The sequence below is a fragment of the Hyperolius riggenbachi genome, chromosome 2 (genome assembly GCF_040937935.1).
Source record: "Hyperolius riggenbachi isolate aHypRig1 chromosome 2, aHypRig1.pri, whole genome shotgun sequence".
NCBI lineage: Eukaryota > Metazoa > Chordata > Amphibia > Anura > Hyperoliidae > Hyperolius > Hyperolius riggenbachi.
This window is the reverse complement of record NC_090647.1, coordinates 71,626,871-71,646,932: the sequence shown is the minus strand read 5'-3', so window position 1 is coordinate 71,646,932 and position 20,062 is coordinate 71,626,871. Positions and strand designations below refer to the sequence as shown.

General features: G+C 46.0%; 1 protein-coding gene across 1 annotated transcript in view; it reads left to right on the top strand.

The window, feature by feature from the left end:
* LOC137544797 (hydroperoxide isomerase ALOXE3-like) overlaps positions 1–20,062 on the top strand; it is a 49,715-nt gene that overhangs the window by 11,552 nt on the left and 18,101 nt on the right. Inside the window, exons 4-9 of the mRNA XM_068265886.1 lie at positions 1,907–1,988; positions 5,700–5,813; positions 8,346–8,452; positions 8,780–8,955; positions 9,081–9,227; positions 18,654–18,857. Coding sequence (XP_068121987.1) covers positions 1,907–1,988; positions 5,700–5,813; positions 8,346–8,452; positions 8,780–8,955; positions 9,081–9,227; positions 18,654–18,857 — 830 coding nt within the window. The remainder of the gene's footprint in view (positions 1–1,906; positions 1,989–5,699; positions 5,814–8,345; positions 8,453–8,779; positions 8,956–9,080; positions 9,228–18,653; positions 18,858–20,062) is intronic.

Here is a 20,062-nt window from a genome sequence, read left to right as displayed (position 1 = left end):
GGGGGTTTTACCCTTTTTTTTTTTTTTTTTTTTTTTTTTGGGCGATTCCGCCTCAATGAAAGGAAAAAAACGCAAAACACTCACAATATCTTTGTGCAGCAATTGCGTTCGCCTCGCAGCCAAGCATCGGGAGGCGCTAAAAAAACTCGGACAAACGCAAACTGCTTGCGTTTTTTATTTTTAGATGTGTAAGAGGCCACCCCCTTTTTTTTTTTTTTTTTTTTTTTTTTTTTTGCTGACTGAAGCAAACTTGTGAGGTACTGAGGATGTGTGCCCCCACCCCAAAAACGGGGAAAAATTGGGTGCGTCTTATATGCCAAATGCACCAAAAAAAAAAAAATGTTGAGAGCGCAGGGAAGCGCTTACCCATCTTGCCGCCATGCGCCTCCCCTCTCGCTTCAGCCGCGATCCTCTTCACCTCCTCAGGCGCAGTTCTCGGATGCCACCTCCACCGCCAGGTCCTCCGCTCCTGTGAAGGGGGAAAAGCAAAGCATTAGTGGCATTGTCCCCCTCTCCTGCCGCGATCCACGCGGCGCTGCCACTCACGGAAAGCCGTCGCCCCCTCCGCCGCTACACGCAGAGCATCCATCCTCTTGCCCTCTTACTTCCTGTTTACATCACGTGCAGCCGCGTCATGCGTAGCCCCAGCCGCGTTGCGCTCGGGCTACGCATGACGCGGCTGCACGTGATGTAAACCGGAAGTAGGAGGGCAAGAGGATGGACGCTCGGCGTGTAGCAGCGGAGGGGGCGGCGGCGGCTTTCCGTGAGTGGCAGCGCCGAGCGGATCGCGGCAGGGGAGGGGGACAATGCCACTAATTCTTTGCTTTTTCCCCCTTCACAGGAGCGGAGGACCCGGCGGCGGAGGTGGCATCCGAGAACTGCGCCTGAGAAGGTGAAGAGGATCGCGGCTGAAGCGAGGGGAAGAGGAGCATGGCGGCAGGAACAGGTGTAGTATTAATGTCATTGTAGTGCAGCTTAGTGTTAGTATAGTACAGTGTAGTGAAGCTGTGTGTTGTGTCAGTGCATTGTAGTGTAGTGAAGGGTATTGCAGTGGTGTGTTAATGTAGTGAAGTGTATTAATGTGTTGTGGTAGTGTATTGTATTGCTGTGTACCTTAGTTGTTAGGGCAGCAGGGATTAGTGTAGTGTAGAGTAGCTTAGAGGCAGTTTTAGGGGGTAAAAGGTCCATAAGACGCCCCTGCAGTGTAGACGCACCTAGGTTTAGTTTATTTCCCCCCCCCCCCCCCCCCCTTATTTTTGCCCTCTAAACCAAGGTGCGTCTTATATGCCGAAAAATACGGTAGCTGCTGGATTAAACTCTGAATTGAGCATTACACTGGTGTGCTGCTCTCTACAATCTCCTCATACACTGCATCTGAGATCAGCATGACAGCCAGGCAAATGGTATTGTTTAAAGGAGATATGGCAGCCTCCATTTTCCTCTTGCTGCAGTTGTCCTTTAACTCAAAATGTACTAGAGGTGTGTGGGCAGAGCCGGGAAAGGTTCTCCAGCGCCCAAGGCTGAGACATCAAACTGCGCTCCTCCATCCCTCCCACCCCAGCCATCACACACTGATTGCTATTGGACTAAGAGGTGCCACAGGGCCCCCAGTACCTTAATCTCTAGTTACACTAGTTATCTGGCTTGCAGTCACTACCATGTATCCCCTTTTCTTATTTCTCTCTGCTTCAAACACAATAGGGGAATGATAGCTGAGTGAGTTGTGCGCCACCTCCTACACTGTGCCCTTAGGCTGGAGCCTCTCTCGCCTCTGTCTCGGCTCGGCCCTGTGTGTGGGGTGTCACTAGGGGAAGCCATATACATTCAGCATGTTTACTGTTTTTAATGGTGTAATTTCTTTCCGTGTATGCAAAGTAACATCCACTGATTTATTCTCCTATTTCAGGTGTTATTCTATCCAGACAAACTCACCCTTTACTCAAGGCTATAAGGAAAGCAGAGCTGACGTCAAAGGCAGCAACTATAAAGTGAGGTTTTTTTTTTTTTTTTTTTTTTTTATTTCTCGCTGTATGACTTTTTTATTATAACTGTATATTTCTGTAGGCATTCAATCTAATCTAACCTTGACCAAGATGGTGGAAGCCACCAGTAAAATGCACTGAGGAGCACATGTGATCCAAGGTTTTCTCTGGTGTCTTCAGGGTTGGTTCTAGCGGATCCATCTGAAAATGGCGCCTGCGAATAATGGCGCACAGTGTTGCCGCTAATCCGTCTGTCGCTTATCGCTATTTAATGTTAAAGCCTTATTGTTGTTTAGCTCTGTTTTATTTTATTGAAAATTAGCGTTAATACACAGAACCCTCTCTGTACCTATCCCTAACCCCTAGACCCCCCCCCCCCCCCCCCCTTCCTGGTGGTGCCTAACCACTTCACTGGTGGTGCCTAACCCTCAGACCCCCCGGTGGTGCCTAACCCTGAGACCCCCCCTTCCTGGTGGTGCCTAACCACTTCACTGGTGGTGCCTAACCCTCAGACCCCCCGGTGGTGCCTAACCCTGAGACCCCCCCCCCCCCCCCCTTGGTGGTGCTTAACCCTCAGACACCCCCCCCTCCTCCTTGGTGGTGTTTAACCCTAAGACCCTCCCCCCGTGAAATCCTTCCCACCCTTGCCCTGGAATCTTCCAGACTTCAAGTTGCTGTCCTTTGCTGTGTGTGTTACACTAGCATCATCCAGGGGGGCACATGAGCTTTCTGATTCTGAAGTCTTGAATTGAAGCCTGTAAGCAGTTTCACCATGTGTCCCACTGCTTTCATCTAGCAAATTAGGCAAATAAGCAAGCTCATTTTTTCTCTTGGGTATATCACAATGGTACATGCTAGGCTGGCTTCAGCATGTAGTGCTGCGATAGTATAGTGGTGAGCATAGCTACCTTCCAAGCAGATGATCTGGGTTCGATTCCTGGCCAATGTATATGAGCTTGCTTTTGACAGCCTACAAATCCCTGGAAGGCAAGATGGAGGAGGAGGACCTTTTTGCCACCGAACTTGTAATTCGGATATCTGGGAGAAATCCGCGGATATCCGGGTCGGTCGGCCGTCAAACTATCCGCAGATGGCTATCCGGATTTCTGCCCAACTATCCGGATCCGGCCGGATAGTGTAAAAAGGGTCGTATATCCGGGTTAGCATCCCTGCTGATGAGGTGGTGGAAGGTCTTCTGAGGGATCTCCTCCCAGACCTGGACTAAAGCATCTACCAACTCCTGTACAGATTATGGTGCAATGTCATGTAGCGTTGGTGGATGGAGTGAGATGTGCTCAAATTGTTTCAGGTCTGGGGAACAGGCAGGCCAGTCCAGAAGAGCATCAATGCCTTTATCTTGCAGGAACTGCTGACACACTCCAGCAACATAAGGTCTAGCATTGTCTGCATTAGGAGGAACCCAAGGCCAACCGCAGCAGCATATGGTCTCACAAGGGGTCGGAGTATGTCATCTTGGAACCTAATGGCAGTCATGCTATCTCTGGTGAGCACATGGAGGGCTGTGTGGTCCATCAAATGCCACCCAAAACCATTACTGACACCCTACCAAACCGGTCGTGCTGGAGAATGTTGCAGGCAGCAGAACATTCTCCAGACTGTCACATGTGTTCAGTGTGAACCTGGTTTCATCTGTGAAGATCACGGGGTGCCAGTGGTGAATTTGCTAATCTTGGTGTTCTCTGGAAAAAGCAAAACGTCCTGCAGGGGGTTGGGCTGTAAGCACAACCCACATCCATGGATGTTGGGACCTCATACCTCCCTCAAGGAGTCTGCTTCTGACCGCTTGAGCAGACACATGCACATTTGTGGCCCAATTTTGTAGGGCTCTGGCAGTGCTTCTCCTGTTCCTCCTTGCACATAGGTGGGGATAGCTGTGCTGCTTCTGGGTTGTTGCCTACCTACTACCTCGTCCATGTCTCCTGATGTATTGGCCTGTCTCCTCAGGGCTGGTGCTCCCATAGAAGCAAAGGGGGCAATTGCCCCAGGGCCCCTCAGCACTGCAAGGCCCCCCACGTCTCCCCCTAACTTGTCCTCCTTGGGGCCCCTGCACCGATATGTCAAAGAAGCAACGTGCCTATCCCAGTGCACTGCTCCCTGTCTTCATCCCAGCTGGCTTCTCCATCACCAATCATTATGCAATAGCAAGCACAGGGTCGTGGAGAACAGGCAGCCAGCAGGAATGAGGACAGGAAGCATGGATGGCACAGTGCACCAGGATAGGTGAGTTACTATTCTGACACAAAACAGTGCAGGGGCCCTGGGAAAAACGAAGTAAACTTGAAGTGTGTGTGTGTGGGGGGGGGGGGTGCGCTGTCAGCTGGCTCAGAGGCCCTGGGCAGTGGTGCTCAACAAGATTTCAGATATCCGAACTACCCAGATAATCCGAACTTTTTCCACTATCCGAACTTTGAATAGTAATTCGGATATTTTTTGAAATTTTAATAGACTGTCCGAGCAAACTTGGATTTCCCATCTGAAATCCGAAATCCGGGCGGATAGTTAGTTCAGATATCCGAGCAGAAGCCAAAATCGCCTTCAATGGCAAAAATCCCTTTCGAAGGCATCCAGAGAGAGAGGGAGAGAGACAGCTTCCAAAGGATTTTTAACCATTTTCAGGTCACTTCCGGTTTTCTATCCAGATATCCGGATGGATACTGGGGTCGGATATCCGACCCGGAATCGGATTGGAAAATTTTGAATCCAGATATCCAACTCGGATCGGATAGAGGGGTATCTGGATCCAAATTAGTTCCAGATAGTGAAAAATGGTATCCGAGCAGCACTGGCCCTGACGTATGAATATGCTGGAGGAGGGGCAGGGGGGCCCACAGGTAAATTTTGCCCCAGGGCCCCATTGTGGCTTGAACCGGCCCTGTCTCTCCTGGTAGCACCTCCATGCTATGAACAGACACAGCGATTCTTCTTGCCCCAGCTTGCATTGATGTGTCACCCTGGATGAGCTGCACTAACTGAGACACTTGTGTGGGTTGTAGACTTCGTCTCATGCTACTACTACTAGAGTGAAAGCACCACCATCTTTCAAAAGTAACCAAAACATCAGCCAGAAAGCATAGCAAATGAGAAGTGGTTTGTGGTCACCACCTGCAGAACCACTCCTTAATTGGGGATGTTTTGCTAATTGCCTAAAATTTCTGTTCTCTATTCCATTTGCACAACAGCATGTGAAATTGTCAATCAGTGATGCTACCTTGTGGTGTTTAAGTGTTCCCTTTATATTTTTGAGCAGTGTGTATACTATCTATCTATATTTACCACACGTACAGAGCTTTTATATTACTTTGCTCATTTGATGATCATTATTTTTAATTATTGAGCCCCAACATATTCCGTAGCACTGTCCAAAATGCAAAACTTACAATAGGGAGCGTAGATACATGAGCAGCCTGTACAGTCAGGACAACCAGTGACACAAGTACCGATACATACCATTGATGTGTGGTTTGAATAACATCACCTATACTGATGTTTTAGTTGAATTGCACAGAAACAGATAACAAAAGTGGGAGGTCCCTGCCCTTGCCACCTAATAATAATCTACAGGGTAATCTAATGTCTGTCTAGAAACCTATAATGTTAAGGTCTTCAGCATTAGTAGTTTGAGTTTGCTGGTCATTAGCACATTTCTTCACTATTTTGACTAGTATGTCTGTGTCGAATCGGGGTTATGTCTTGCAGGTGGAAATGTTACGAGGCGGGCATTCCTCACTGCTTTCATGCAGATGACCATCTGCCAGATGAAGAAATGCACGTCTATTACAAGATGGAGTTTAAAGACCTGGTGAGCATAATGTAAGTGTACAGAACCTGAACTTCCTCAGTGTCTTTGTTCTGTGCTTGGAGTATGATCCTGTGCCTCAAAACTAGGAAAACATCTGCTACTCTACAAGCATACCTGAGGATGACATGAGACGAAACATGGGTACATATAGTGATAAGCCTACTTAGTACTAGCCTCAGCGCTTGTTCACTTATTTTATAGACTGGTGTTTTATGCATGTTACGGCCAAAGTGGGAACTAGCCGGGCATTTCTCAAAATAGACAATTTAGTTGTAACTAAAAGTCCAAAATTGGCTGGTCAATTCCAAAATTGCTTTCCTGCCATTGGCATCTTATCACTTTCTTGGACATGACAGAATCTGGAGAGGTGGGAAGGTTAGGCAGGGGAGAGAGGGAGGTTATTGGTTACATCTAACATTGGCCACATCTATAGGCCAATGCCAAATATGGCTGGCTAATTTGGGAACTAGCCATACTTACCTATACAAATAAGGCAGTTGAATACAACTGTGGCTATCCTGAAAAGTAGGTAGATAAACACCTCCACAGCAATTTTTTTTTTTTTTTTTTTTTTTTTTTGGCAGCTGACTAAACCAATCGTGGCATACTGAAATGGCTGCTGTGCAAAGATCAAATTTAAAGAGGAACTTCAGTGAAAATAATGTAATTAAAAAAAAAGTGCTTAATTTTTACAATTACGTATGCATGATTTAGTCAGTGTTTGCTCATTGTAAAATCGTTCCTCTCCCTGATTTACATTCTGACATTTGTCACATGGTGACATTTTTACTGCTGGCAGATGATGTCACTGGAAAGAGATGCTGCTTTCATTTTTGGCAGTTGGAAACGGCTGTTATTTCCTACAATGCAACAAGGCTCCCACAGTGTGATGTCAGGCCCTCAGTGCTGTGGGAGTGGTTTCACCACAAAATCAGCCATACAGAGCCCCCTGATGATCCGTTTGAGAAAAGGAAAAAAAAATTGTCAAAATCAGAAGTGAATTCTCCATGCAGCCCTCAAATCCCACCTCCACACCTCTCACACCTCCACACCTCTCATTGACTGTTATCTAACTGCCTCCTCTCCACTCTCTGAACACTCTCTTTCCTCTATAATTGCCACCTTCTTGCACAAAGCCCATGCTTTCACATCCACTTATTGCTTCTGGTTTGCGTAGTAATACTTCGCCTCTAGGTGTTTTTTCTCTCCCTCTCTTTTTTTTTTTTTTTCCACTTTTTTTTTTTTTTTTTTCACGAGTCAGGCTTGTCCATACTGCTAGGGAGTGTAAAGTTTTCAAGGCAGGGAATCTGCAGAGGCAAATGGCACTTAGAGAATGAAGATGCAGCCTCTATTACTTTCCTTTTTAGGTTCCCTTTAATTATACCATTAGTGTGGTCTGTACATTACTTCATCTGAAACGTACTCCCAGGAATTTCCTGCTGAATGTCTGTGTATAAATGAATGGTCCTCATACGTCAACGGACCTGTGACATGAGATGAACCTAGGTACATGGTGTACTCTGAGAAGCTGCCTTGTCTTGTGCACCAAATGGGTCAAAATGGCCCTGATGGTACCTGATGGTAAGACCTGCTGATATGGGAGAAGTCCATTGTACAGATTAGTAGTATGGTTCACCCGCATGCATATATTTGGCCATGCTGGCTTTGCAGATCAGACACAAGCCCACTAATGAATAAATGACTTAGGCTCCCCCCAAGTCTGTACATATGCCTCTTTTCCCCGTCATTGCTAGCTGTCGCCAATAATTTGTGTTGCAGAAAAGAAGGAGCAGCTAGAGGTACTTTTCCCCCAATCAAATGTGAGCTGTAAGAAGCTCCCGAATTCTCTTCACCAATTTTGCATAAGTCTTAAAGAGCACCTCCGACCAAAAAAAAAAAAGTTTGAATGGCTATACAAATACTGTATATAGTCTATGCACTGTGTACAGTTAGATGAACATATAAAGTTTACATCTGGTACATCATCGGAGATATAACAACTTTATATCTGTAGCAGCACTTTCTTTTTTTTATCCTAATGCTGTAGAACACACTCAACCTGTGTCCTCTCCTCCAGCCTGGTTCCCTTCCTGCCCTGCTCTCTGCCTGCCTGGATCAAATTACATCTCTTTTCACAGTATGTAGGAGAGAGCAGGCACAGCAGGACAGCTGCAGCCTGTCTTATTGTGTCTGTTTGCTATAAATCTTCTTTCAGATGTCTGCCTGCCTGGCTTAGATCACATCTCTTACAGAGAGGTTGTAGGCTAGGACATATGGGTGGAGTTATGACATCAATCCCCCAGCATCCTTTTCACCTATGGTTTGGAAAGAAGAAAAATCACCCGGGCCCAATTCCACACTGGGCGGGGAATTCAAGACCATGCATGGAATACAGACACTGGGTGAGAAAATTGCACTGTCAGATTTTATATAATTTGGCAACTTATTAGGTTGAAAGCAAATTGTCATTTATAATTTAGGTACTCTTTTAATTACACTTGACATTTAATGTGCATTTTGTTTCCTACCCCTCTTTCCTCCAGACAAACTCACATGGAAAATGAAAATGATAGATTTCCAATGGAAGAAGAACCATGGTCTCATATAGACTCCATCAAACCGAAATTCAGAAAATGGTTAGGCTCTTCAGGTAATTTTTTATTTAAAACACTAGTAGACCTAAACCTATTTAAAAAATGTGCTCTAGGTCTATCTCACCGCCGCATGTCAGCGTCCCTTCCTTCTCCTCCTGTCCTAACGGATACACAAGCACATTAGCCAAAACACACGGGACACAGGGACAGGAGGATGACGCAGGGACAAGTAGGGTTTTATTATATAGGATGTTGCAAAAGTGCAATAGAAAATTTGCATCAAATATTTGCAAAAAGTCTATTTCCCCTCCCAGTCTTTCCCAAATATACACAAAATGTATACGGTACCCATGTGCAACATTTCTTGTATCTTTTTCTTTTAGATCTGAATGTGACAATCGAGAAATGGGAAGAAGATAATTTCTTTGGTAACCAGTTTCTGAATGGAGTTAACCCAACACTGATCAAAAAATGCACGCAGATCCCAGACAATTTCCCAGTTGAGTCTTCTATGATGGATACATTATTTGGTTCCTCCAATCTGCAGAATGAACTTGAGGTAATGAACTTTGAATCTTGAGTAGTTATTTTAGTTAGTATTCTCGCCATTTTTCTGGAAACAGGAAAATTGCTGCAATAGCTGATGTTTGACAAACCCTACTTCTTTATGTTTGCATTTTGCAGAAGGGTAATATCTTTCTAGTGGACTACAAGATTCTTGAAGGCATTCCTATAACTAGTTTTGTGAATGGAAAAGTGCAGTATGTTGCTGCCCCCATGTGTCTGCTATGGAAAAATCCTCAGGATCAGCTGGTTCCAATTGCTATCCAGGTAAGGTTTGGTTGCAATAACATCTAATACATACGTACCATACATTACATACATACGAAGTCTGAAAGTATTTGCCCCATTCAGCAGTGACTGAATAGTGTACTGCTTAAGGGTTCTGCCTCCGGCACAGAAGATCAGTTTGAATCTTTGAATCTCGACTAGTCATGAAGGAGACGTTGGGCAAGACTCCCTAAGGGCTGGAACCCACAAGAGCGTTTTTTTGAGCATTTTGGCAGCGCTGCGATACGCTAGCGTTTTGCTAAAACGCTCAGCTGATAATGGATGGGGCAACTTCCACAGGAGCGTTTGCGTTTCCCAGAAACGCAAACGCAGGACCTGCAGCATTTTGGGAGCGTTAGCGCTTCAATGTAAAGTATTGAAACGCTCAGCAAAACCTAAACTGAGCGGTTTTGCGGTTCAGCACACTGTAACAAAATTACAAATAATTCACAGGACCAATTAGGATAAAAACGCAAAACGCTACACAACCGCTGAGCAAAAAAATACACTGTTGCAAAACGCGACCGAAAACACGCATGAATCCGCTTGCAAGCCGCTCAGACAAAACGCTAGCGGTTGCGTTTTGCGTTTGCGGATTTCAGTGGGTTTCAGGCCTATCACTGCTACTGCCTATAGAGCACACCCTTGTGGCTGCAGCTCTGGCAGCCAGAAGAAAAGTGTGATATAAATCATGTTCTTTGTCGTGTCTATTCTGATTCCCTTTTAGTTATACATCCTTGATGCTGAATGTTTTAATTTTTTTAAGTGCTATTAAACTGAACATTAAATAAAAAAAAACCTGAAGTTATGCAACCCACCTTTCAAAAATGTATTTATCTTAAAATTGGAGCCATAGCAACTGGCACTTTTCGGCTATCCCATATACAATGTATTGATCGGGGTGGCTATAGGGCACAGAGGGGATTTTTTTATTTTTTTTTATTTTTTTGATAGCCGAACACTGGCTACATTTCTAAATTAATATTGTATGAAATAAGCATAAATTTTATTCATTAAGCTAAATTCAGTAAAGTTGCTTTAACCTGCTGGGCGTTTCAATTCCCATGGCCGCGGGAGTTTTGTTTTTTTTTTGTTTGTTTTCTATCATGTAGCTAGCCTAGCGCTAGCTACATGATTCTCCCCTTCCTCCTCTCTCCCTCCCACCCTTCTGATCGCCGCCGGCGATCACGCCCATAAGGAAATCCCGTTCTGAACTGGATTTCCTTTAGGGCTTCCCCTGTCACCATGGCGACGAACGAAGTGACGTCACTGGGACTCCCAATCCACCCCAAAGCGCTGCCTGGCGGCGATTTGCCATGCTGCGCACAGGGTCTGCGGGGGGCCCTCTTTCGCGTTGGGTAGTGGCGGATCGGCGGCGAGCGGGGCAAACACGCAGCTAGCAAAGTGCTAGCTGCGTGTTTGAAAAAAATTATCAAAATTGGCCCAGGGGGCCTGAGCGGTGCCCTTTAGCGTCTCTGGACGAGCACAGCTCGTCCAGAACGCTAGGGAGATTAAAGCGACTCCGAGCAGTGCAGAAACTATGCACTCCTCTTTCCAATGATATATAAACCACCGCCCTACTCCTTTTAGTTTTTGCTATTTCCCCAGTGTCAGCAGCTCCATTCAGCAGAATGGAGCTGCTGACTTTAGGAAAAAGTCGCCCTGTGTAATACAATGTAACTATGGAAAGATGGATATCATTTTAAAGCTCTTTCTCCTCTTTCTGGCGACACCTAAATCGTCGCCCTACGCCTTTTAGTTTTCTCTAACTTTCGCGATTGAAGCCGCGGAAATAGCAAAAACTAAAAGGAGTAGGGCGGTGGTTTATATATCATTGGAAAGAGGAAAAGAGAGCTTTAAAATTATATGCATCTTTCCATAGTTTCTGCACTGCTCTGAGTCCCTTTAAAGAGAAACAAGTGTAACAAAATGTTCAGCCTTATTTCTTCTATCCTATAAGTTCCTATACCTGTGGTCTGTCTTACTACAGCCTTTCCTAGTTGCACAGTGGCTGTATTATTTCTGTTATATAACAGTTGGGAGCTATGGTGTGAGGAGCTTCATAGAATCACACCCAGGACTTCCCAGACAGCCTGGCATTGAGAATGCACATCTGGATGCTAAAGAATTCCTGCCAATGTGTTTAAGGGCTCGTTTCCACTATCGCGAATCTGCATGCGTCCAACGCATGCAGATCCGCACATGTAATACAAGTGGATGGGCCTGTTTCCACTGTAGCGTTGTTGAGGTGCGTTTTTTTTCAGCGTGAAAAAAACGCACAAAAGAGCCAACGATTTCGCCTGCGTCGGGAATCCGTGCGAATCGCCGCTAATGTATTTAATAGTAAAAACGCATGCGTTTGTTACATGCGTTTTTACCCGCGATTTCGCGTGCGATTTCGCACCTTTTTCAATTTAGCCCTGGCAGTGTCATGGTTAATTTCGCATGGCACCCTGCCATGCGAAATCGCAGGCGAAATCGCGGGTAAAAACGCATGTGGAAACGCATCCGCATGCGTTTTTACAAGCGTCGGAATGCGGCCGAAATCGCGTCGCAACAGTGGAAACAAGCCCTAAAAGACAAACTTAGGAAAGTGTAACATGAATCCTAGTAAGTGTATTGGTTTTATAGGTGTTTAATTCTGATCTGAACATTTATATAGCTCTTTTCTCCTGTTGGACTCAAAGCGCTAATTCTGGCAAGTATGGACAGATGAAGTTATGTAAAAAAAACAGCAGAACAAGGATGGATACAAATGTTTGGTACTTACTTACTTGTAGGGAAAAATGAATGGCCCATGATTTTATTGAAAGAAATGTACTAAATCCAAGTCAAGATGACATGACACAATCCTTTATAAACTCTCACTATTGAAAGCTAAAGGACTCCGCCTCCAGCTCAGGAGGACTACCGACACCCTTCTATCGTGGTCTGGGACAAGACCATTTGCCCGATGCTAGGATTTGTCTTCCAATTTAACATCACAAGAAGTGGACACTGGGAGAGGGGGCCTCAAGGAAGGTGCCTGCAGGACATCCATTCTAAAGGACTTTACAACACCCCAGGTCCTCTATAATACAAGACTAATCAGACAAATGAAAACTAAGTACTTTTTTATACTTTTGTTTGCTTTTGGCTATTTTCTTTTTTTCTATAATTTTCTTTTAATGCACTATTTTGTCATTTTTAAATACAAAGAAAAGCAGTTAGGACCTTTTCACATTATGACAAATGCAGTGGGCAAATGCAATGATAGTCCTGAGGCTATCACATTGAAAGCGATGCGGTAGATTCCAATGCAGTGTGTTGTGAACAGATTGCATTTACATCGGAAGTGAGACATGCTTGCATGGTACTTTGTGCTTCATTGTATGGGTGCACTGTCGAAGGCACAATGCAATGGGCTCTATTCACAATCACACATGCAGTGCCAGTAAGATTTTTTATTTTTTTTTTATTTATTTTTTTACCGCGTATATTACCGTTAGTGATAATTTCCGCATTTTTGTTTTCCCACATTTACAAAAAAAGCATTAAATATATTAAAGTCCAGCAAAAAAAACTTAAACTCCATTTAAGTAAATGGGAAGCAAAATATACCACCAAGTGTAGGTGATATAAAACCAGTAGTTGTCAGAAATAATGCACCCCTTTTTGTTTGTGAATTTCAACTTTTCAACCCCACCCCCGGTAATTACCGCACTTTTTACGCATGCGGGTAAATAATGCGTACAATTTGACGCATGCAGTAAAAATCCATGTGTGTAAATTTTTTTTTTGAATGTCAAGATGGTCTTATTTCAGTCGGGAATTTACCAGAAGTGCATTTCTGCATGCGGAAAATGATTGTAAGTAGAGCCCAATGTAGCAGTGCAATCTAAGAGTAATTACCGTACCCAATGTAGCAGTGCAATCTAAGAGTAATTGCCATAACAGTTTTTACATAGTGTGTAAGTAGCCTCAAAATAAACTCCTGTTTTAAATATTCTCAGTTGAATCTCTGCATAGAGCAATAGATGAAAGTTTGTTTAGCATAACTGTTCCTTTTTAGGTCGTGTTGCTGTATAAACACGTAGTGGCAAGCGACTTTAAGTATATGTAAGCGTAGCCCTGCTTTTTTTTGCAGTCCCAGATGACGGAAAGTCTATAGGCCCATACAAGCAGGCTGACTGCTGTTGCCCCTCAGGGATCGGGAACTTATCCCTTCAAGCAACATCGCTGGGCTGGATGGTGCATTCTGTTGCTAAGTGGGGAGGCGGAGAGAAAAGTGCGTGCTTGTGACGTCACGCAACAGGCTGGATGGGCGGTGCAGACAAAGCTATCAGCCGTCTCTTGGCCATGTTGATCTGCCGGGCAGGTCGCTCACCAAGCGCCAGTCGTTTGTCAGGGGCTGCTGTACACAAGAATGATTATTTATTGGATGAGGCGGTCGTTATTCGTCGCCTCAGTCTTGTGTGTGTGTGTGTGTGTCTGTGTGTGTGTGTGTGTGTGTGTATGCAGTTTATGTGCAAGCTGTGAGGTGTGGGAGAATGACACTTCCGCAATCTATTTATCTCAGGAGATTAAATTGGAAAAATATACCTGAAATTCAGTTCCCTCCTATTTTAAGGACCACTCCAACAAAAAAAATAAGCAGTTAAAAACTGTCAGAACTGACAGGCTTTGGACTTAGGGTTTTCTTTGTTTTCAATGTCTAAATGGATTTAAATGGAGTCAGCTAGTGATGGTCAAGTAGATGCAAATAACATTGAGTTGTTGCAATTTATGCAGCTTGAAAATGAACCAATCAAATCCTGCTGAGGTAAAATTTAATTGGTTCATTTTCAAGCTGCATACGGTAAATGTGCATAAAAATATGCATCAATTCAAAGTTATTTGCATCTGCTTGACCACCACTAGATTCAGCACCTCGGGTACAGAACCTGGGAGTAGGCCGGTGCTAAGCCTCGACTGGATTGCTCAAACGGTCCTGGACAATCCAATTGTTTGTTCTTTGTTTTCAAAATCATTTCCTGATCGGCAGTTGTTAAATGTGCAAGTGGGGGATAAGCGATGTTATGTGAGGGTACCCATGTCGAGGGCCGCCAGATGCCAGGGTGACCTTGCAGCCCTCATTGATAATGCAGTACATCACAATGTGATCAGTGAGGAGACTAGCCAATTTTTAAAGGTATTAAAACCAATCACCCCCACATTTTATGCCCTACCCAAGGTACACATGCGGTTAGTTAAACCCCCTGGACGCCCAATTGTATCGGGCAGGGGCTCACTCACTGAAAAAATCAGTAATTTATTTAGATAGACACTTACAACCGCATGTGCAAGCCCTGCCATCATATGTTAGACACCTTACATTTACTTCAGATTGTGAATGGTCTGCAGGTCCTGGCTGGCACATTACTGGTGGCCCTCGACGTGGAGGCCCTCTATTCGAGTATCCCCCATGATCGGGGTATCGATGCCGTCGGCGTCTTTCTCAGTGAACTGAGTATTTCGCATGCGGCTCATAATGGCTTTTTGCTATCTCTACTGGAATTCCTACTCTCTAACAACATTTTTGTTTTTGAGGGGACCCACTACCTCCAGGTGCAGGGAGCGGCGATGGGAACCACTTGTGCCCCGTCATACGCTAACCTGTACCTGGGAGTGTGGGAATGTGGGATCTTCTCCGATGAGTCTATGTCGATGTACGTGTGCCACATTGAGTCGTGGCACAGGTACATCGACGACATCTTGCTTTTCTGGACTGGTGGGCGTGATCTGCTTGTTGAATTTGTGCGTCGCCTTAACATTAATGAGTACAATTTGCGGTTTACGTCTCAGGTTGACGCTGTGACTATCCCCTTTCTTGATCTGAGGATCTCTATTGATGCCGATGGCTATGTTGTCACCTCCCTTTACAGGAAGGAGACGGCCACTAACTCACTGTTGAGAGCTGACAGTTTCCACCCCTCGCATACTGTCAGGGGGGTTCCCACCGGGCAGTATCTGAGGGTGCGAAGGAACTGCTCAGAGGACGCTACGTTTGAAACTGAGGCCAGGGATCTACGTCACAGATTCAGAGAGAGGGGTTACCGTGATATTCACCTGAGACGAGCATATCAACGCGCAGCGCACGCGGATCGGAATGCTTTGATAGGGGTACAACAGCGCTCCTAACGCCTAAATAACGAGATACGTTTTTGCACCAGGTTCGCCGTCCAGCATGGCTTGATAATGGATGCTCTAAAGCGTCACTGGTATATCCTAAAAAATGATCCCAAACTGGGTCCTTTGGTCCCAGACTCCCCGTTGGTCTCCTGCAGGAGGGCCCCCTTCTTAAGAGATCTTCTTGTCAGTAGCCATTTCTCAGGCACCGCAGAGACTGCCAAACACTGTAGAGTCACTGGAACTTACAGATGTGGAGGATGTACGATCTGTCAGTTTATGCAGGTTGGGAGAGTGGTGGAACTGCCTGATGGTAGGTCCTGGACCCTTTCTCACTTTGTGAACTGTGATACTGTCCTGGTCATTTACCTCTTGGTCTGCCCGTGTGGGGCTTTCTACGTGGGCAAGACCAAGAGGGAACTCAGGAGACGTATCAACGAACATCTTACTAAAATAAAAAGCAAAAAACCAGAAGCTCTGACACCAGTGGCATCCCACTTTAAGACCGTCCATGGTGGGAATTATAAAAACCTGAGGGTAATCGGCCTTGATCGGATTCACACCAATATACGTGGTGGTGATTTCGACAGGCTGGCCCTCCAGCGTGAGGCACGCTGGATATTTGATTTAAACGCCACAGTTCCTCCAGGTTTGAATGACTCACAGAGCTATGCCTCCTTCCTGCCCCTATAATGTGCCTCTTCCTTCACTGGTACTCTGCGTCTGGTGACACTTCCCCTCGCAACTTCGTTGGGGTGTCGCCCCTGAACTGCGCCCCCTTCTTCTGATGGGATTAGGGCTTGATTCCCCCTTTCCTGTAGCGTTGTGGTCCCGCATGCACTACTGGCCTCCGCATGTATGAATTAACCAGCTGAGCGGTCTGGACGAGCTCAGCTCGTCCAACACCGCCAGCGGCTGCCGCTCAGGCCCTGCTGGGCCGATTTTAATGAAATAAAAAGCAGCACACGCAGCCGGCACTTTGCCAGCCGCGTGTGCTGCCTGATCGCCGCCGCTCTGCGGCGATTCGCCGCGAGCAGCGGCGAAAGAGGGTCCCCCCAGCCGCCTGAGCCCAGCGTAGCCGGAACAAAAAGTTCCGGCCAGCGCTAAGGGCTGGATCGGAGGCGGCTGACGTCAGGACGTCGGCTGACGTCGATGACGTCACTCCGCTCGTCGCTATGGCGACGATATAAGCAAAACAAGGAAGGCCGCTCATTGCGGCCTTCCTTGTTTATTCTGGGCGCCGGAGGCGATCGGAAGATCGCCTCCGGAGCGCCCTCTAGTGGGCTTTCATGCAGCCAACTTTCAGTTGGCTGCATGAAATAGTTTTTTTTTTTTATTTAAAAAAAACCCTCCCGCAGCCACCCTGGCGATTTAATCAGAACGCCAGGGTGGTTAAGTATATATTCTAAGGGACCCTCCCCGGGAGGTGACTTGGACCTTGGTCCTTTTGTCACCCCAACTTTGTCTTTGCACAATGTAACTTACTCCCTTTCCCCTTTTCTGGGCTTGACTAAATTTCGGAGGCCACTTGTCTACATGTAAATTGGGTATTCCACCTAATGATATGAGTCGGCGCTCCCGACCGCCTCCCCTTCTCTGCCCACATGACGTCCGCGTCTTGCCGGCGTTTGGGCGTGGTGACCGGCCAGGCGCCGATTGGTCAAATGTCTGTATGAATAGGATGTGTGTATTTGCTGACATGAATGACTGACTCGCCCCCTTGAGAAAGCCGGAAGTCTACCGGCGAAACATGTCGGGTATCTGGCGTTCTGGCACGACTTGCTTGGGGTGAGCCGTCCCCTGCCGCCGCGGCCACCTCACACCCTCACTGCACCTTTGCTGCATTGTGCAGCGTGGACTCCATATCGTGTATCCTCCTGCAGTGTGGATCCTTTACCCTGCACCCGCTGGTTCTCCACAAGTCTCGATCCAGCACTACCCACAAGCCACAACACGGCGTTTCCTGGACTCACCATCATCGGCCAGGAGGCCTTTATTGATAGCTACATAGTGACTCTACACGGTCTACCCACAGCACGCACGGAGACATCTCACTGGAGCCATTCTATGATGCTGACACCGTGGAGCTGGTAGAGTATGCTTATATCCCCCAAGAGTGCATCATGCCGCTTATGCTGCTGCTTTTATGAAGTACATTACTGAACGGGCTTGCGATTGGAGCCTCCTTTTGCTTCTTTCTTTTCGCTGCATTGCTTGGATCGCTGTTGCTCTACTAACAATTACTGTGGCTATCATAAGTCTATGAGGAACATTACCTTTACTTTTGCCAGGAGAAATTAAAGGTGCACTGCATACATGGGAACACCTGTTTTTTGAACTGAGTGATCACCTCAGATGAACATTTCCTTCCCCTCTCCCCCCCCCTTCTTTTTGTCCCTGTGTGCATGTGTGGATGAGTGGTGGGTGCGGTGAGTCAGAGGGTCGGCCGGCCCCAGTGCAGGCATAGTGCCTTTTATTGGAATTTACTTTCTTTTAAAATTGTTGATCTCAATAATAAAATTTATGTTTATAACCTAGTTAATACATTGTGTTCTTTGGAGTGTACTCCTCCTCCAGTTTACCCTTTAATGCTTTCTTAACTTTCTAAATGGTGTGCAAGTGGGTAGGGAGGCTGGCTGGTATCTTACTATTTTGGCAGTTAAATTGCTGTTCAGGAAATGCTTTAGGAAATCTAGAGAATATTCCATGAGGAGATGGACTAGTTCAAGACCTGTTGGATCTGTCAGATTTTAAAGGGAACCTAAAGCGAAAAGGAGAAAGTTTCACTTAACCAAGAGCTCAGGAATCTCTTGCGGACGGAAACCCAAACAAAGATACGCATAGCGAGGTCCGCACAGTGGCCCGCCAACTCCCAGTCAGAGGAAAATTTAACCTAAAACACGGTGGAGGATCATTAAGGACCGATGTAAGCATGGGAGGACTGGTAGAAGCCCCAGTTAAGTGAAACTCTCCCTTTCGCTTTAGGTTCCCTTTTAACTTTAACTTTTTTTTTTTTTTTTTTTTTTTTTTTCTTTCCCTGGAGTGGTCCATGTAAATTAGTTTTGAAGCATTGCTATAAAGAGGAAGTGCAATTTGCCTTTTATATTGACCCTCTACTCTGCAATTAGGGTGATCTCTCAGGTATGTGGTCCTGTAAATGCCTGGAACCTGTTTTTTTTTCGGATTAGGTTATCTTGATCCTTCTGGCTATTTGCATGGTAAATAGTCAGCGTATGATTGGTTAGAATAATTTTCACTTCTTTTTGCCAAAAATTCCAGTTGTCTCAAACCCCAGGAGAGAAGTGTCCAATATTTGTGCCCAGTGATACTCCACGGGATTGGCTACTGGCCAAGATTTGGGTGCGGAACGCTGATTACCTGGTCCACCAATCAATTACTCACCTTCTTCGCACGCATCTCTTTGCTGAGGCCTTCAGCATGGCAACCTCTCGGAAACTTCCATCGAGTCACCCAGTTCACAAGGTAACGTGAATCTCTAAAACCGAAGAAAATTCTTAAACCTAACTGTGGTGTTCATACATCTGGCCTGTAGATGGAACTATTCTACTTTGTATATCTGATCAGATAATCTACTTGTTGTGTGTTTTCTGCTATGCCCTGGCTAGTGTGTAGATCAGGCTTTTTCAACCAGGGTTCCTTAACCACTTAACGACCAGCTAACGCCGATATGTGGCGGCTGGTAGTTTGTGGGTTTACATGAAAACGTTCCATGTCAGTTAACGGAGAGTGTCTCCGTGAATAACTGCGAGCCTCCGATCGCGGCTCGCAGGCTAATTGTAAACATGCGGGGAAGAAATCCCAGCTGTTTACATCAATATGGCACTGCTGTGCAGCAGCACCGTAAAGGAGATCGGCGATCCTCGGCCTCTGACCGGGGATCGCCACTTTGTGATAGGCTGAAGCCTATCGGAGGCAGTGCAGGACGAATCTCCGTCCTGCGCCACCCATGGAGGGAGAGGTAGAGAGGGAAGGGGAAGGAAGGAGGAATCGTGCTGCAGAGGGGGGCTTTTAGGAGCCTCCCCCTGCTCGGTTACACGGCGCGGCGGCGATCAGGACCCCCCCCCCCCCAGCAGGTCATCCCCCTAGGGAGGGAAAAAAAGGGGAGGGGGGGGGGGAGTCTGATCACCCTGCCTTTCACACGATCTGTGCTGCGGGCTGGAGAGCCCACGCAGCACAGATCAGAGAGCAGCCCCGGTCGTATAGTGGTCAAGAATTCTACAGGGGTTCCTTGGCATTTTCTACCCCCGTGAGCCAAGTACAATAGAGCACATTGTAATAGGTGTTACTGCTACTTTTGAAGACCATGCCTCCTGCAAAATCAATGCAGGGGTTCTTCAAGATCTAAAAATTATTTGAAGGGGTTCCTTGAGATCCAAAAACATTTAGAGGGTTCCTCCAGGGTAAAAAGGTTGTGAAGGGCTGGTGTAGATGCTGCTTATGTAGAGTAGCTGAATCCTGTAACTTGACCTAGTTTCAGTTATCCTGCCTCTGACTATTAAACACAACACAGCACTTATGTTGTAATGTGTCACTTTATAGAAAGGCATAGACTTTCTCAAATTCCACGACTGAAGGTATGTTAAAGCGGTTTAACACCCAGCATTACAACTTTGCTTTAAAAGATTGCTTATAGCTTACAAACTATTATGCCAGATTTTTTTTTTTTA